Source organism: Wyeomyia smithii, chromosome 3, assembly GCF_029784165.1.
Source record: "Wyeomyia smithii strain HCP4-BCI-WySm-NY-G18 chromosome 3, ASM2978416v1, whole genome shotgun sequence".
In the NCBI taxonomy this organism is placed as follows: domain Eukaryota; kingdom Metazoa; phylum Arthropoda; class Insecta; order Diptera; family Culicidae; genus Wyeomyia; species Wyeomyia smithii.
This window is the reverse complement of record NC_073696.1, coordinates 115,582,135-115,599,651: the sequence shown is the minus strand read 5'-3', so window position 1 is coordinate 115,599,651 and position 17,517 is coordinate 115,582,135. Positions and strand designations below refer to the sequence as shown.

Genomic DNA, 17,517 nt, shown 5'->3' with positions numbered 1-17,517 from the left:
GCATCAATTATAAATTATTTTCAAAGTATATAATGTTCCAGAATGCAATTTTACTATCTAATACTTTGACCATCATATTATTCATGCCAGTTTTGCATGCTGCTTTTGGAAAAGCAGTCGTGATCTTGAATTATTTGAATGAAAATTCCTATTTTCAAGTCCGATCAATGACCAGATTTCAGGTTAAAATTCCCAAACCTCATACCAAATTAGTGCAAACCTGATATAAAATTAGGTTTAGAACAAACTGTTTCAACATTGGATTCTTCAGTCACTGTCGCGGTATTAGTAAATATATTTCATTCCGCTAAACAACTCTGGGACCACTTTCATTTATTCTACTTTGAAGTCTATTCCGCACATCCAAATCATCTTTCTCAGCACGTATCTGCTCTTCGGCTTTCTCATCCAGCACCTGTCGAACTATTTGCTTTACCTTATCCACTTCTTTTAAGCATTTAGCCGATATGGGAATTACTCGTTCTAAATGCATAAGCTGATTCGGTATCAGCTCTTCTGGACAGTGAGCTAATCCATCTGTAATACAAATGGAAATTAATTGCAATGCCGCAAACTACACACTCTTTGCTACTACCTTGAAGGTCACTGAAATATTTGTCATATTTGCAAATTTCTTCTATGGCGTTGTCCTTGTCCATTTTGTTCACCAGTAACACGCATGGTTTATCGAGTAAAGTCTTATCATACAGCTCTAATTCCTTATTGAGCGCAAAGATATTCTCCAGACAATTTCTTTTCCGATGACTTTGACTTAGCTGAAAACCAAACACGTCCACAATGATCAAAAGAAGACGGGTTCTTTCGACGTGTTTCAGAAACTTATGACCCATGCCAAAATTTGCGTGAGCTCCTTCTATTAGCCCTGGAAGATCTGCTATGGTAATTTGGCGGTAGTCATCATACTCAATCGTTCCAATTTGCGGCCGTATAGTAGTAACTAGAAGTATAACATTCATCGTTAAAAACTTATGCGCACCTGATTATAGTATTATTCTTACAAGGATAAGAGGCAATTTTCGGTTCAGCATTAGATAGTGCTTTGACTAAGGTACTTTTTCCTGCATTGGGAAATCCGACCAATCCGATATCGGCAATTAGCTTTAAATCTAATTTTACCGTTCGACCTTGCCCAGCTTTTCCAAGAAAAGAATTACCAGAACATCCTCCACTACCACCACCAGCAGCCAAACACATTTTACCTTCTTCGTTTAGTTCTGCAATAACTGGACCATCATCTTCCAATACCTGAATACCCACCGGTACTTGCACCTGTTGATCTGTCCCACGACGTCCGAGAATACGCACTTTACTGCTTTCCTCGCCGTTACCGGCCAAGACTCGTTTGTTAGGATATTTGTGCAGAACATCCTTTAACGATATGCCTTCTTTGGCGACAAAATACACCGCACCACCTTGACCTCCAACGCCACCATATTTCGGTAAACCATTGCCACCATGTCCTCCTTTTACCGATAACCGAAGTGAGTCAATGAACTTTCCTCGTTGATATTTGCGGGGGAACTAGAAAAATAATCTCAAATATGATTTACAACCGTGCTGCTATAAAACATGTACCTTTCGAAATGAATTAAATAAAATGTTCTGCAACAAAACCATGGCAATATAAAATGAATTAATAAAATTTCAAGTCGCCCCACCGGATTCTTACTATTTACAAAACAATCATGAAATCACGTTGCACGATCAAAGATGCCAGATGATTATAAAAATCTGCTCGAAAAACTAGAAATGTAATATGCCTCAAAATTGCGTTGTTTAACTATATACAAATTTCTAAGTTTTATATATCAGCTTAAAGAGTGGCATTTTTTGAGCAAAATGTAATTTTTAGAAAAATTATATCGTTGTTCTTCGGTTTAAATGGCGTATTTAAACTGCTCGAAACCCAATTTATTATTTTTTTCTTCATCTATAGCCAATTTATTATCTACTCTTTGATTTGCTGACACGAATGAAAAAATGAAAACAGTTTCACTTTCCGTTGTACCTCCCATAGCTGTGTTTGTGTCATGTGTGTTCTAGAGACACACGATTATTCGTTCTTTCCATTCTTATACCTATCACATCGCATTTATAAGGTAAAATGGATACTGCGTTTTTCACAATGTACAACGTTAAAACGTTTTAAGCGATTTTGTACGTAATAAAGTGCTAGAATGCTCACTTATTGCTACAAGTTTGAAGTTTCGGGCGGGATATTTGTGTTTATTTATTGAAGTCACTCTAAAACTCTATCTTGGTGAATAAAATAAGTATAATTCAAATCGATCGACAAAGTGACGCCACCAGGATAGTGAAGAAGTGACGCTCCTAAAAAATGAGCTCGGATGAAGATTATAAACCAGAGGTGGCAGCTAAGAAAAGAGGCCGACCTTCGAAAGTAAAAGCCACGAAAGCTAAATCACCACCGAATTTACAGGTCAAAGACGAGCCGGAAGAAGACTTGGACGGTATTCATTACGCATGCAGTGTGAGTAAAAATGTTACTTAAGCAAGAGCGATTACTATTCCCAATGATATCCTCTTCTAGGTGTGTGATCAAGTGTTTTTACACAAGTCCAACTTTCTGCGGCACAACCAACGGCATGATCCGCCGGGAGGATTCATTTGTTCGATTTGCCAGAAACCGTTTACTAGTGATTGGGATAGGAACAATCACAAGCGGAACGAACACAGTGTTTTTCGATGCCGCCTATGTAAAAAGGAGTTCGCGTTGGAAGATGATTACAATATTCACATTCAAAAGCAACATGCTGGAGTGGACCGCGAGTACGAGGTATGTCCTACCTGCGGACAACAATTTCGATCTGCTTCACAACTGAGGTAAGATTTATAGCTTATTGCAATATATGTTCATTAACTTTTTTCATCCAATCAGAGCGCATATCGATTCAAACTGCGGCGCCGAAAAGAAGCATGAGTGTGATGTTTGTCAATCACGTTATTTAACACAAGCTTCTTTGAATGCCCACATGATAAAACATTTTGGAGAAAAAAGCCACCTATGCAACTACTGCGGGGCCAGTTTCCTGAACAAAGGTCAACTTAAGGTACACGAAAGAATGCACACAGGAGAAAAGCCGTACAAGTGTACTGTAGGTTTTCGGTGATTTTTTCCAAAAAACAGCTAGAATTTAAAAATTTGCATTATTTCAGCAATGCAGTAAAGCCTTTGCTCACAGGGAAAGCCTTATTACTCATTCTACTACGCATAGTGGAATAAAGCCCTATTATTGCAGCCACTGTGAAAGCCGTTTTTCCTGCATTGGTAAGTAAAAATCTAGATCTTAAATATAAAACAGAGCCAATGCGCATAAATATGTGAATTCATATAAAGGTTGAGATGATCTGCTTGAAAATGTTTACGTTTTACTAATTCTTTTCCATTAGGAAATTTGTTGAAGCATCGAAGGGCACGACCTGGCTCTTGTGGTTTACCACAATACTGTTTGACGAACAAAATAGCCGCTCGTCCTAACATTAGAAGTAGGTGTCGATATTAGATTGCTTATTAATTTCCACTTAAAATATGTAAAATAAAATTCCAGCTATGCCCAACCTCACAGATCGTCAGGTTAACAATCAGAAAGTGGTTCAGCGCACTGGGCAACCTCGGATTCGCAAGCTCAAAACTGAAAAAGATGAGGGTACTAGTATTCCAACTAAAAAACGCATGGTGAGGAAAAAACCGAAACCAAAAATATCATTCGACCAACTATCTGATGAAGAAAACGAATCGGAGGAAGATTCTAAGCCTAGCGTCACGGTTCTGAGGCAGTCCCCTGTAAAAACAGAAGCTAAATCGACGAAACAGAACTATTCCAAGCTAGTGACCCTCAAAGTTGAAGTTGAACATGATAATAGAACTTCGGATGATGATAGTCAAGAAATGGTAAGAATATTTGAAATAATTATGCTACACCGACGGTAAACACTCCAGAAATTTAAATTTTAACGATCACTTTACAGCATACCGAATCGATTGAAATAACAGAAGTCAAAATTGAACAAGATGATGACTATTTAATCGAAGATGCCAATGAAGGATCGATCGAGGAGGAGACCATTGTCCACGAAGAAGTTATATCGGCTAGTGAAGCTGATTTAGCTGATTTGGATGACGAGAAATCGCAAGAGGCTATTTTCAATGTCAGTCCGGTCGGGTTAGATGAAGATAATAGCAATTCTAGCGATTATAAACCACCTATAAGAAAACCACAGGTGGTGGTGAGAAAAATATTTACAGAGAAACCGCCTGTAGTAACCGAAAGAAAAAGACGAGGAAGACCTAAAATGGTTCCACCTCCTAAGCAACTTCCAAAGGCAGCGTAAGTAGATTTTAAGATTGCATTATCACAATTTACTCTTATCTCATTATTAGTGCAGTTCTTCAAATTGTTATGTTGTACGTTTTGTAAATTATGTCACTTTTTACGTGGTTTGTATTACACTTCCACTACCGTCTTTAATCATTTAGTATAATTAATTTGAGGTTTGTAAACTAAAACAATTAAATTTTTTCAGAATCGTAATCGACGTGGAGCAGAAAAAGCGAGAACTAATCGAACTGCGGTTGGTTTTCGAACAGAACATCGAAAAGGTTGGTTTTGACACCTTTCAGTGCATTCATTGTCCCTCACAGTACTACAGCGAGTATCTAATCGGCCGGCATCTGGAGCGAGACCATGGGTTCCTGATGAAACCGTTACTGGAGACACTACAATATGGCCGAGTCTGTGTAAAAGAGCGAAAGTATCAATGCGAATACTGCGAGCGTTTGTATGCGAACGAGAAAGCACTGGAGAAGCATATTTTACTTCACGGCCCAGACGGATCACTCAATGTAAAGTGCCCTTGCTGCGTTACCTTCTACGCTAGTCGCGAGGATGCTTTGGAGCATGCCTATGTCGCGCATCCTCATCGTATGGAGTGTCCGTTTTGTGGTAGAAAGTTTAATGAACCAGAAGCACAGGCAAGCCACGTCAAAGCTGTTCACTATGGCGACAAAGAAACGAAAAAATTTGCACACGTTTGTCAGAAATGTGGAAAAATTTTCGGTGCTAGGCTTGCTGCACACGATCATGAACGCTCCGATTGTGGCCGAAATCCAGTGTACACATGTGAAGTTTGTTCAAAAGGATTCCATAGTATGAGCTCGCTCAAAAATCATTACACAATCCATACCAAGGAGTTGCCATTCTCATGCCAATATTGTGGTAAAAATTTCCGCACAAGTGGCCAAGTTAGGATTCATGAACGGGTTCATACTGGAGAGAAACCGTTCGTTTGCCAATACTGTACTAAGGGCTTCAGCCACCGCGAATCATACCAGACGCATCTTTCTTTACATACCGGGATTAAGCGGTACATGTGTTCCGGCTGTGCCATGCGATTCACCTGTGTTTCCAACCTTCAGGCACACAAAAAGTCCCACAAAACCACTTGCGGCACAGTACCCAACGTTTCCAGAGTTGTCAGTGATGGGTACCATGAGTTGCCGGAGGATTACGTGCTACCGTTTCCAAGGTGTGATGCGGACTAGGAAATAGTTGATTTCTTTTGATAAGTTTCATTCCTTTTGATTACTTTTTTCTTTAGTAATAATGTTAGTGCGTAAACAAGTTTCGTTGTATAAAACATTTCATGTAAGAAACCATGGAAAGATTTTTTTTTATTTCCTTCTAAATAAAGTCAACAAACAAGAAGTATGATTGTGAAAGTCATGAAACGTTGGACAAAAGCTAAATGTATGATATATTTAACAAAAAATATCAAATTTAACCATAATGTGTTAAATGCTGTACAATTTCTTTGGCAAATAGAATACACTGCCGTTCAAAGCATATCTGTTCCATGTTCTATGGAAACCTTATGGACGCTGGTACAGTTATGCTTGGAACGGCAGTACATTGATTGATTAAAAATATCTTTTGAGCGATATGTAACATGATTAATAAATTTGTTGAAAATAACCCTTGTTCAAAGCTTTTTTTTTTCATTGTATATAATTAAAATAATTTCAAAAAGGTTTAAATAAGTTAAACGTGGTTTTCGACTATGTTTCGTCAAAAAACGGAAAAATGTAAGAAAAGTATTAAAACGTTGGTCCTTGGTCGACTTAAAAAACACTGGTCGACAAAAGCGAAAAAAGTGCTGGCCTAAAGTTCTGAATAGCTGCCCTAGAAAGATTATAGCTTTCTAACCATTCCTGTGAGTTTCTGTGCTCCTAGCCATTACCAAAACACGTCAACTTACGTAAAAATACGCATCGTCGCTTCAACTTTATGTTTACGAGGAAACTCAATTTTTCAATAAGGTTTCTGAAAAAAATGATAGTTGCTAGGGGCATCAAAGTTCATAAGAATGGCTAAAAAACTAATCTTTCATTTTTTCTAGTTTGAGCTTCAGGACCACACCTGTGTTGACCAGTCTTAAAGACTTATCCTGCCACGATGAGAACGGATAATGAGTGTCAGTCAAATCAACTGACAAGAAACGATCAATATCAGTTTATTTAGAAATAATTGGAACATCAATGAATGTTTGAAATTGATAACATTCTCAAACACTTGTGGGAAATAGATTTGAAAAAATCAAAAAACTATTTCTCTTCACTCGAGTGACTGATAAACAAAAAGAAGTTTTTTATACCTTGAGTCGCATTTGGAAATGCAAAAAAGCCATAAACTAAAATTCACAAGTGAAATGTTTTTCGAAACCGAGAATCAGATGATTAGCAGCAAATAGAAGTATTGCGAACTAATGTTTGGGAAAAATGGCATGAAAAGATCGTCCCAGAAAGTAATGGCATACAGTATCGGCTCCATTATCGTCAGGTTTGTCCTATTAACGTCAGGGGGTTAATGTTGGATTGGGTTGTTGAGCTATTCACGGATTCCCGATTTTTATATATCATCTGAAAGAGTGTAATTTTCTGAGCAAAACGTGATTTTTTAAAACTTTATATCATTATCCTTCGATTTTTAAATGAAGAATAAAAATTCACTATAAATCGCTGATTGTAGCGATTTAGAGTGAATTTTTATTCTTCACAGTTGGGATTAGTGATGGGAAACTTATCGATACTTATCGATAATATCGATAAGTGCTTGACATCGATATTATCGTTAATTTTTTGACGTTAACGATAATTATCGATATTATAAGGGTGAGCACAAGTCAGTGCGGCTGATTACTGGAGGAGACCCAAATGAAGGAGACCTCACCTACCCTTCCCCAGGAGTTGCTTTTGCTGCTGGGTATTTGTTGCTATTCGACAAGATTTAGCATTGTTGGGGGTGGTGTAAAGGTTCCCTCCCGGATGTCACTGAGTTTCTGAGAAATAATTGAAACTAAAAAGGTATTTATAGGTTTTAGTTTCCTATGAACAGATGAATTCGACAACTCAGTACTGGAGAACTTTAAAAAAATATCCAAATTTTCGCACCATCTCATAAAAAGCAATGACACGAAATTGTAATAAAATGCATTTTCTTTGGCTTGCCAACTCTTATAATCTGATGGACATGCATAGCGGCAGTCTATTCGTAATTCTCTGGTAATTGTTTAGTTTAACTTGGAACTGTTTAAGTTTAAAGTATCTGTTAGCCAACAAACAATTTTTAGTTCAACTAAAATCCAAATCAACGAAATTGTTGCGCCAAAAAAAGTATCCTGATTTATACAGGGGGTGGAAAAAATAATTGAGATAAAAAAAATTCTCTCGAATTTTAAATGGCCAGAACTTTACGAAAAATGAATCAATTTTGATAACCAGTTTCATTCCACTGGCAAACAGTATTATATTAGTATTACTTGGGAACTTGGTGTGACCATCCTACACCGAAAATGTTTCGGATTTCAAGAGTGTGTGTCAAAGTGTACATTTTTGCAACGCATAGAACGTTTTTGGCAACTAAATTGTCTATCTAAAATACTTCATTTAAAAAAATCTGAGATCACCGATATTTTCTAAAATCATTTTTTGTTTTTAAAATTATATTTTTTTCAGAGTAGGATCTTAAATTCATTTTTTTATATTTTTGAAGTAGGCTGACCAGATTTTGGCGAATTTTCAATCTTTGGCTACTAATGAAACTGAAATAAATTCTGATTTATTGACAACATATAAACCTATGTGAAACAGAATGTCAGAAAAAGTTCTACGCGTTACAAAAATGTACACTTTGGCACACACTCCGGAAATCTGAAACATTTCCAGTGACCCTTGGTCATGTCCAGTTCTCAAGTTATACTAGGAATCTAGGACAGTTTTCCAGTAAAATGAAACCTGTTTTGTCTGAATTGATTCATTTTTCGTGAAGTTTTGGCCATTTAAAAATTGACAGAATTTTGCCTGCTTCAATTATTTCCCTTATTACACAACCTTCAAAATGAACTTCGGCTTGAAACTACTCCGTAGAAAGTACTCCCGGTGTAAAACTCAAAGACTTTCTAAAACAAACTGTTTAACTCGTCCGGTCGTTTGAATTATCATTCGCAGTATCGTAAGATTTGTCGTTCAAGGCCTTAACACAATGGATACGTTGCGGCTGCGTTTGCGGCAATTTGACAGTTAGCCCATACATTTACTGTCAAATTGACGCCAACGCAACGCAAACGTATCCATTCTGTTTGGGCCGTTACTATAACCGCAATGACGTTTGCGGTAAAAAAATGGACAAAAAATTCCCGATTTCATGGGTTTCAAAATGGCGTCAAAAACAGACATCGTGCGGCACTTTGTGGACGCCGGGTATGCCGGTTCTGGCATCTAAAACATTTTGACACTATTGGACAATGATCAGAGCATCGAAAGAAAACCCGGTTCTGGTCGGCCAACGACCCTGAGCGACAAGAAGCTTGCTGATAACCAAAAGGATGCTGAAGAGGAAGACCGAGGAAAAAGTGGCTAAATCGCTGCGTGCACTTGGCCGAGAGGTTGGTGCATGCTCTAAAACAGTGAAAAAGTATCTGGAGAACATTGACATGCATACAAGAAGCTGCAGTCCCGACCACTGGTCTCGGAGCTGCAGGCAATGACGCAGCGACAGCGGTTGAATAAGATGGTCAAGTCGATTTTCCCGGCGAATCGCGACGTGGCAGTGGTATTCTTCGTATTTTACCTCCCCCACGAAGGAAGTGAGCACCGAGGTAAAGTTTATTTCACAGACCAAGTTCCCCAAGAAGGTGCGGCTGTGGCTGACAATCAGCGAGAAAGGGTTGTCAAAGTTACTCTTCTTTCGCTCCGGGCTGGCCGTGAACGGGGAAATTTATAGTACGAAGTGCCTGACAGACGTTGCGTCGTTCATCAAGAAATACTATAAGCGCGAAGACACGGTGTTTTGGCCAAATTTGACGTCGGTCAACTACTCGAAGCGATCGTAGGAGGAGATGGAGCGGCTGAATATCGATGTGGTACCGAAGTCGGTGAATCCGCCCAATGTCCCCCACCTGCTTCCCATCGAGAATTTCTGGGCAAACTTGAAGCGCAAGATCTATTCCAACAATTTTGTCGCGAAAACGGAGGAGGAGTTAATAAAAAAAAACGAAGAAAGAGCTTAAAAACATGGCTACACGCAGCGTTGCAAATCGAGCGAGAAGCGAAACCTTTCTTCTCCTTTCTGCTTGACAACGAGACATATGCTACGCTTCTCAAGTCTTTTGCACACACGCTTTGGAGATACTCTTTCTTCTTCATGCATTCCCCTGAGTAGCAGCAAGCATGCACGGACACGAACAAACTCTTTCCTATTGCTACTCAGCTACCGTAAAAGAGTATGCGAGTTCCTGCTAGTGAGTAGGAGTACTCGACTAAAATTGCTTGACTAGGAGGAGTGCTTGAAATTCTATGCTCGAAAACGAAAATGCTTTCCTCCCGACATGCACCGACAGCCGCCAGTGGGGCAACGCGTAGGGTATCGAACTGCTTCGGTAAGTTTTTTACAGCAGTCTAATACAAAACCAGCCGAAGCGAACCGCTGCCGAAGTAGTCTGATACCCTATCATATTTTTTCCCTCTGCATCGCAAAGCATCTTGAATCAATTGTCTTCGGCTGGTCGTTCTCGCGAGTTGGGGAGTAGGTATACACGAGTACACACGAGAAGAGTAGACGGGATTGTGTGCATATGATCTCGGGAGTAAGAAAGAAAACAGGAAAGAACGAGAAATAGCTTGAATGGAGAATTCTCTACTGTGTGGAAGCGGCGACACCGAGAACCTCACATGAGGTGTTGTATGCTGCTTACGAGCGAGACTAACAACACTGGCTACACGCATGTTTTCGTCCGCCATGGCAAATGCTACGGTTAACTGCCGGAAGGCCGCACGCAAGGACGTAATATTTTTTGCGAGGAAGTTAACATGATAACCTTGCATGGAAAATTCATCCAACTCAATTATCTGTCATAGTTTTTTTTTTCATCACCATCTGAAATAGGTTTTTTTTTCATCATCTGAAAAAATTTTTTTTTACCGCAAACGTTAGCTGTCAAATTATCGATACTTATCGATAATATCGATAAAACCCCCGGAATTATCGATTGTTATCGATGTACGTTTTGGGCGATATTTCCCATCACTAGTTGGGATATGGGCGAACTGTCATTGTAGTTATTTCGAGCAGATTACGGGCAATTTTAAATCGTGATTAAAAAACCAAAGGACAACAATAGAATTTTTTTTTAAATCACGTTTTACTTAGAAAATGCAGATCTTTCAGATGACATAAAAAAAACGATATAGCTAAACAACCCAATTGCATATTTGACATCTTATACTTGATGTACCACAATGATGGACCAATTAGTTTCTGAAAGCGTGGCGGCAATAAAGCATGAAATTTTATAATATTCAAAGAAGAAAAAAACAATCAAATAACGAATGAATTTAGAAAACAGATTTATAAGTTTTCATTAAACTCTACTAATATTGAAAATATTACTAGTCCGTACAAATACGTATTTCGACTGCGACATACAGTCATCATCAGTGCTTAGGGAACATACTTAAATTACGTAGCCTTTTTTCATGATTTTCAAACCCCCCCTCCCCCCTCGTAGCATTTGGTCAAAAAACTTTAACCCTCCTCTAAAAAAACGTAGCATTCGATTAAAAGCCATCTTCTGAATACTGGGATCACCGTAGAGTTGCGCGAGCTCATGGTTCATTCTTCATTCGCCAAAGATCGTCCTTAGTACTCGTCGCTCGAAAACTCCGAGCACTCGCAGGTCCTTCTCGAGCATTGTCCACGTTTCATACCCGTAGAGAATAACCGGTCTTATGAGCGTTTTGTACAGGTTACACTCCGTACGGGAGCTCTGTCTGTTCGACCGCAATTGCTTGTGAAGCTCTCGGCTGGTATCATTGTCCTCAGTAACCAGTGAGTCAAGATAGACAAACTCATCGACTACCTCGAACTCATCTCCGTCGATCGTCGATCGCTACTGCCTAGGCGTTGTCGGTCGGCTTCGGTTCCGCCGGCTAGCATATACTTCGTTTTAGACGTATTTATCTGTAACCCAATCCTCGCTGCTTTGCGTTTTAGTCTGGTGTACTATTCTGCCACCAGTTGTTCTGCCGGCAATGTCCATATCATCAGCAAAGCAAACGAATTGACTGGATTTGTTGATAATCGTACCCCGCGTGTTGATGTCCGCTCGATTCATTACACCCTGTAGCGCAATGTTGAATAGCAGGCAGGAGAGACCATCACCCTGTCGAAGCCCCCTGCGGGATTCAAATGGACCCGACAATCTACCCGAAATCCGCACACAGCACTCCGTCCCATCCACTGTAGCCTTTATCAGTTTAATCCGCTTCCCCGGAAAGCCGTTTTCGTCCATGACCTTCCATAGCTCTTTTCGGTTGATAGTGTCATACGTGGCTTTAAAGTCGATGAATAGGTGGTGCGTGGGGGTTCTGTATTCACGGCATTTCTGGAGGATCTGCCGTATGATAAAGATTTGGTCCGTCTTAGACCGTCCTTCCACGAAACCGGCCTGATAACTTCCCACAAATCTGTTGGCTAGGGGTGAGAGACGGCGGAAAATGATTTGGGACAGCACTTTGTAGGCGGCATTCAGGACAATGATCGCACGATAGTTCCCACAGTCCAATTTGTCGCCTTTTTTATAGATAGGGCAGATAACCCCATCCTTCCACTCCTCCGGTAGCTGTTCTGTATCCCAAATTCTTGCAATCAGCCGGTGCAAACAGGTGACCAGCTTCTCCGGGGCCCATCCTAATAAGTTCCGCTCCGAGGCCATCCTTTCCAGCCGATTTATTGTTTTTCAGCTGCCTGATGGCATCCTTAACTTTGCCTATCGTTGGGGCTGGCACGTCGGCTGGCATTTGTCGCACCGGCGGGATCGCTTTCTTCGCCGCCATGGTCTCCTGCCTGGGCGCCATTCAGGTGTTTATCGAAGTGCTGCTTCCACCTTTCGGTCACCTCACGATCGTCCGTCAGGCGGCGCTTCTTCTCCCGGAAAATTTGGGTTCGCTGCATCTTCTTCTGTCGGTGTCTTTCCACATTCTGACGAGTGGCACTGCGCATCTTAGCCGCCCGCGCAGCATTCTCCTCATCCATTACCCTCCTACATTCGTCGTCGAACCACTCCTTCCGTTGGATTCGTCCCACATGCCCGATGACGTTCTCCGCTACGCTGTTGATAGCTGTTTTAATTGTGTTCCAACAGTCCTCGAGAGGACATTCCTCCAGCAGGTCCTCTCCCGGCAGCGCAGCTTCGAGCGAATGCGCGTAGTTTCCGGCGACGTTATGTTGCTTCAGTCGCGCGAGATCTAACAGGAGCGGGCGTCGGTACCGAATGTTGTTAACAACGGAGAGTTTTGGGTGCATCTTAATCATCACCAGGTAGTGGTCCGAGTCGTCGTTAGCGCTCCTATAGGATCTGACGTCGATGATGTCTGAGAAGTGCCGACAATTAATCAGAACGTGGTCGATTTGTGTTTCCGTCTGATTTGGTGACCTCCAGGTGTACTTGTGTAGGAGGTACTACGCACGGCCATGTTCTTGGAGGCGGCAAAGTCGATGAGTCTTAGGCCCATCCCGTTGGTCCGCTGGTGCGCGCTGAAACCTCCAATCACCGGTTTGTTTTCCTCCTCCTGGCCGACCTGAGCGTTGAAATCCCCGATGACGATCTTGATATCATGTTTTGGGCAGTGGTCGTACTCACGCTCCAACTGCGCGTAAAATTCATCCTTGTCATCTTCGGTACTTCCGAGGTAAGGGCTTTGCACATTTATGATGCTTATGTTGAAGAACCGGCCCTTGATTCACATTCGAGGGCTGATTGGTAACCACCCAATCATCCGTTTTCGCATCTCGCCCATCATTATAAAAGCTGTCCCCAGCTCATGTGTGTTGTCGCAGCTCTGGTAGATGGCATGATCATCTCGAAACCTACGTACCATTGAGCCCTTCCAGCACACCTTTTGCAGCGCTACGACGCACAGAGGAGTACCTAGGACAAAAAGCTGGCCAAAATAAGAGAAAAGTTTTTTGTCACTTTTTTGTACCGCTATATTTTTTCTGTAGCTTAAATAAATGCTTCACAAAATGCCATCAATCGATGAACGCTAAACGATATTATCATATGCTGGGAGTGCTGTAAACATTGACAAATTTTCAAGCATTTTTTTGGGAATAGAACTATTTATAGTAACAAGTTGTGCCAGGCGTCAAAAATGACAATTGAACAATATTTTGCAGCAAATGAGTTCTTTATGTTCAGTGCTAATAAACCGGTTGATAGAAATTCCGAAATTAAAAATTATAGCTACTCTTAAAAAATTTTCGACATTAGTGGTTTCTACGAATTTTCGAGCGTTTTCAATATTAAAAAAGTTATCAAATCTCGCGGAATCCGATCATATAATCATCGGGGGAATAGAAGTTCATAACAACACAAACTCATCCTCGCAAATATCTCATCCGGTAACGTCCGGATTGACATTTGCGACCCGTTTGAAAAATGTTGTTTATGACGAATTTTGACGTTAAGTGTTTACGCGTACATAAAATGAAAAAAAAAACCTGATTGTTTCCTCCCTCATGCTTATAATAGTGTTTCAGCTCAACAAAGATTAAATGAGATTAGTTTAGTGAATGAATTTCAACTAATTTAAGTTAACTTAAAATTAACTTGATGCACAGAATCAATAATCCGGGTAAATAACACTCCGTACAAAAGGCTTTTTCCAACCTACGTAGGTTCCACGAGGCATCATATAATCTGTGAGCATCAAATTGAAAATTCCAAATGAAGATAATTTGCTACATCATTTTTATGGTAAATTCTTCGATTTGTTTCGCTGCCCGTTTTGCGAACACAAATTATACGAGCGTATTACTTCATCTGCTCACTAACTTTAATGAAGACTCATAGGCTATGTAAATGTAAACATTAAATTGTATGTGTGATATTTAAAGTTACTCTTTGATACAAAACTCGAACCAGCCACTTCCACTTCTCACTTAAATATCTCCCAAAATATTGCTGAATAGCTGCGAAAATAATTTTGGCCAGGTTTTCACTCGAGTAACTCCTCTGTACGACGTCGAACCTGCGGGATTTCAATACTTCGGAGAGCACTCGCGTACTCCATTGGAAATTGAGAGATCGGCAGTTCCACGTCCCGAGTTTCCAATCGTTAGTCCGTTTTCGTCGCATGGGTCTGTGCCGATTGTTTCAGTCCGAATTTCTTTGTTCCTCGTTCATTACTTGTCAGTGTTTACTGTGGCGGCTTGTAAGGCCTGCGCACCAACCCCCTGTCTCTCCGGCGGACCATCGAGCCCAACACTGTTTAGAGTCCCACGTTAGCACGAGGACGGTAATCGGCCGCCCCTAACCTGGAGTACAGACGCCATTTTGAGCCGCTCCTAACATGGAGGACAGACGCTTGGAAACTTTAAAGAGCCCTCCTTTCCTGTCAGCATACGACCAACTTCCGGGGTTGGTTACCCGATCTTACCTTGGCTGCTCGTACCGCAGCTGGCACCGCGTAGATGTTGGGATAAGAGTGGCTGGATAAGAGGCTAAGGACCACGTGTGGGGTCTATTTTATTCCTGTAGGTACACATGGCACCGATGGTACGCATTATCCAGCCGATTACCAGCCGCGTGATCTATATATCTGTAGAAAACACAGAAAATGTTCAGGAATTCGCAAGAAACTAATCCCTGCACTTATCAGCTTTAAAAAGAAACGAGCATCTTGTGATTTGCACTATAAAAATCCACAAACAAACAACGATTTTGTTTTCAAAACAGATTGTGTGTTTGGAAATCCAAGCGATTGTTAATGCAGCAGAGCTTTCAAAAGATTTCAGAATGCCACAGGTAAAAGGATTTCGACAGCTCTTGCTGCAATACTTTGTACTATGTTTCAGTGTATTTTTAGTGTACATTTTCCCTTTAAAAAATCGATCTTTCAAAATAAATGCTGCGTCGATTTTAATCCAACACCTTCCCCCCCCCCTCTTGTCACAGCTCGTCACAAAACGATGATCTCCCCCCTCCCCCCATAAATGCTACGTTACTTAAGTATGGTCTTCGTGTTCAGCGCCCCAAAGTTATGTAAATACCAAGTTTTTGTCGCATTTATTGACACTTTTTTAGCTTGGCCAGCCTTTGTATGGAGTCGCCCCACTGTGCAATGCACAATGCTACTAGGTAGTGGTCCGAACCTATATGTTGAGCTAACATTCCTATTAGAGATGGTCGGGTTTGGCCTTTTCCAAACCCGTACCCGATTTTTTTTTCGGTTGAAACCCCAAACCCGAAACTTTTATTTTCGATCAAACCCGAACCCGAACATTTTATTTGTGTGAAACTTCGACCCCGAGTTTTTTTGGAGTTTGGAAGTAGAATACTTCTCTCAGGAAGTCTGGCTACATAGGGATGTGAAATGAAAATCTAAAACCGAAAAAAGTGAAAAATATGTCCAATTTCAAATGATAATAAATCGGTTAGTATTCGATGGATTTCCTTTGTTTTTGCAGCAATAGATTGGAAAATCTTCTAAGATTCTTCCCAAAATAAGATAATTGTAATTTTTGTACTATTGAAAATAGTCAAGCCTTGTCAAAACGAAAAATTCGACCTCTGATTGGTCGTTATATGATTGCTTCCCAAGCACAGTCGACAGAATCATATACCTTGCAATTGAAAACATGCTATTTGGCCTATATAAGAGCCTGTTTCAGCTGAAGCCGCTCATAATAGTTCTAGACAGCGACAACAGCAGTCGTCCTTCCTTAGCAGCAGCACTAGCCCTGTGGTTGGTCACCACGTCTCAGGAGCAGCGCGGTTTTTCTCAGCGTGTGTCGCTAGACAGCCATTATTCCCCCCGTGTTGGGGCAGCATGAAGATTGCCATCAGGAAATCCAATTGTGGAAATCAAAATGCCTTTTTGAAGGCAAATAAACAAGTCATTGAAAGTTAATAATTTTTGTCAACGCAAGCAAGTATTCTGTGTTGCATCCTAGCAATTTAAATTTGTCGCACCCGTCTAATTTACTGAATGTGAAATAGCTTCCACAGTGCATGTTGTCCGTGTATCTTAATTCCCCCAATGTTAGGGCAGCTCAAAGGTTGTAATTAGCAACCGATTTTGAACCGCAAAATGCTTTTTTCAAGGCAAATAAAAAAAATAATTGAAGGTTAATAATTTTCTGGCATCAACACAAGCAGACATTTTGAGCAGGATGCAATCAAATTCTGTTGTAGTTGTCCAATTTTCACTTTATTTAGTAAACCCCCCACTGTAGGGGCAGCGCAAAGCCTGCGATCAGCATGACCAACTTTAAGTAACAAACGGTTAACGTTTATTCACTAAAAATTCATCCAATTCAAAACAGGTTTTTGTCTGAGTACAATAATTTGCACAAAAAGACATTAAAAATTTTACCGCATTATTAGACGCGTTTCTCCAGTCTTACCTCGTGAACGTGAAGGTTCCCGATCACAGACATAGATTTCGTGCTCCAGCACGTTACAACACGTGGGAATAGTCTTTTTACTAGTGCAACATTTCTTGGAAGTGTTTTACTATTCTCGGGTAACAGACTACGAGTGCATTTATTGCATTTATTGAGAAATCCATCGGAAGTGTATTCAGTGCTATGTCTAAATATATGAACGCCAAATACAAGCGTGATGCTCGGAAACGCGCGAAGGACCAGCATGGGGGAAGTGCATCGAAGAAACCAAGTACCAGTACGAAGGTCAATGTAAAAGCAGCCAGAGGTAACACGTGTCCAACCTCTGGTTGGAACGCTGGAGAAGGGCCTTCTACTAGAGGTAGGAGAAATCGAACCATTTATTTATTCCGTATGCTCTCATGTCTAATTTACCTTGGATATAATACTGCGAAAATGATGAAATTTATATATTGTCGTGCATGCAATATAAGCATGACTTTTAAACTCACCTAAGGGATGTAATAAAAGGCAA

General features: G+C 40.6%; 2 protein-coding genes across 2 annotated transcripts; one reads left to right on the top strand and one right to left on the bottom strand.

The window, feature by feature from the left end:
* Positions 1-286: 286 nt before the first annotated feature.
* On the bottom strand, positions 287-2,001 carry LOC129732165 (GTP-binding protein 10 homolog). The gene is made up of 4 exons (XM_055692738.1): positions 1,597-2,001; positions 1,020-1,542; positions 596-958; positions 287-537 (listed from the first exon to the last, which is right to left on the bottom strand). The coding sequence occupies exons 1-4, from the start codon at positions 1,636-1,638 to the stop codon at positions 308-310; spliced, it is 1,158 nt and encodes a 385-aa protein (XP_055548713.1). The 5' UTR covers positions 1,639-2,001; the 3' UTR covers positions 287-307.
* A 65-nt stretch (positions 2,002-2,066) lies between these two features.
* Positions 2,067-6,002, top strand: LOC129732162 (zinc finger protein 160). The gene is made up of 8 exons (XM_055692735.1): positions 2,067-2,512; positions 2,573-2,865; positions 2,921-3,137; positions 3,199-3,310; positions 3,433-3,528; positions 3,591-3,934; positions 4,012-4,370; positions 4,567-6,002. Exons 1-8 carry the CDS (start codon positions 2,360-2,362, stop codon positions 5,582-5,584), a joined length of 2,592 nt encoding a protein of 863 aa, XP_055548710.1. The 5' UTR covers positions 2,067-2,359; the 3' UTR covers positions 5,585-6,002.
* The last annotated feature ends 11,515 nt before the right edge of the window (positions 6,003-17,517 follow it).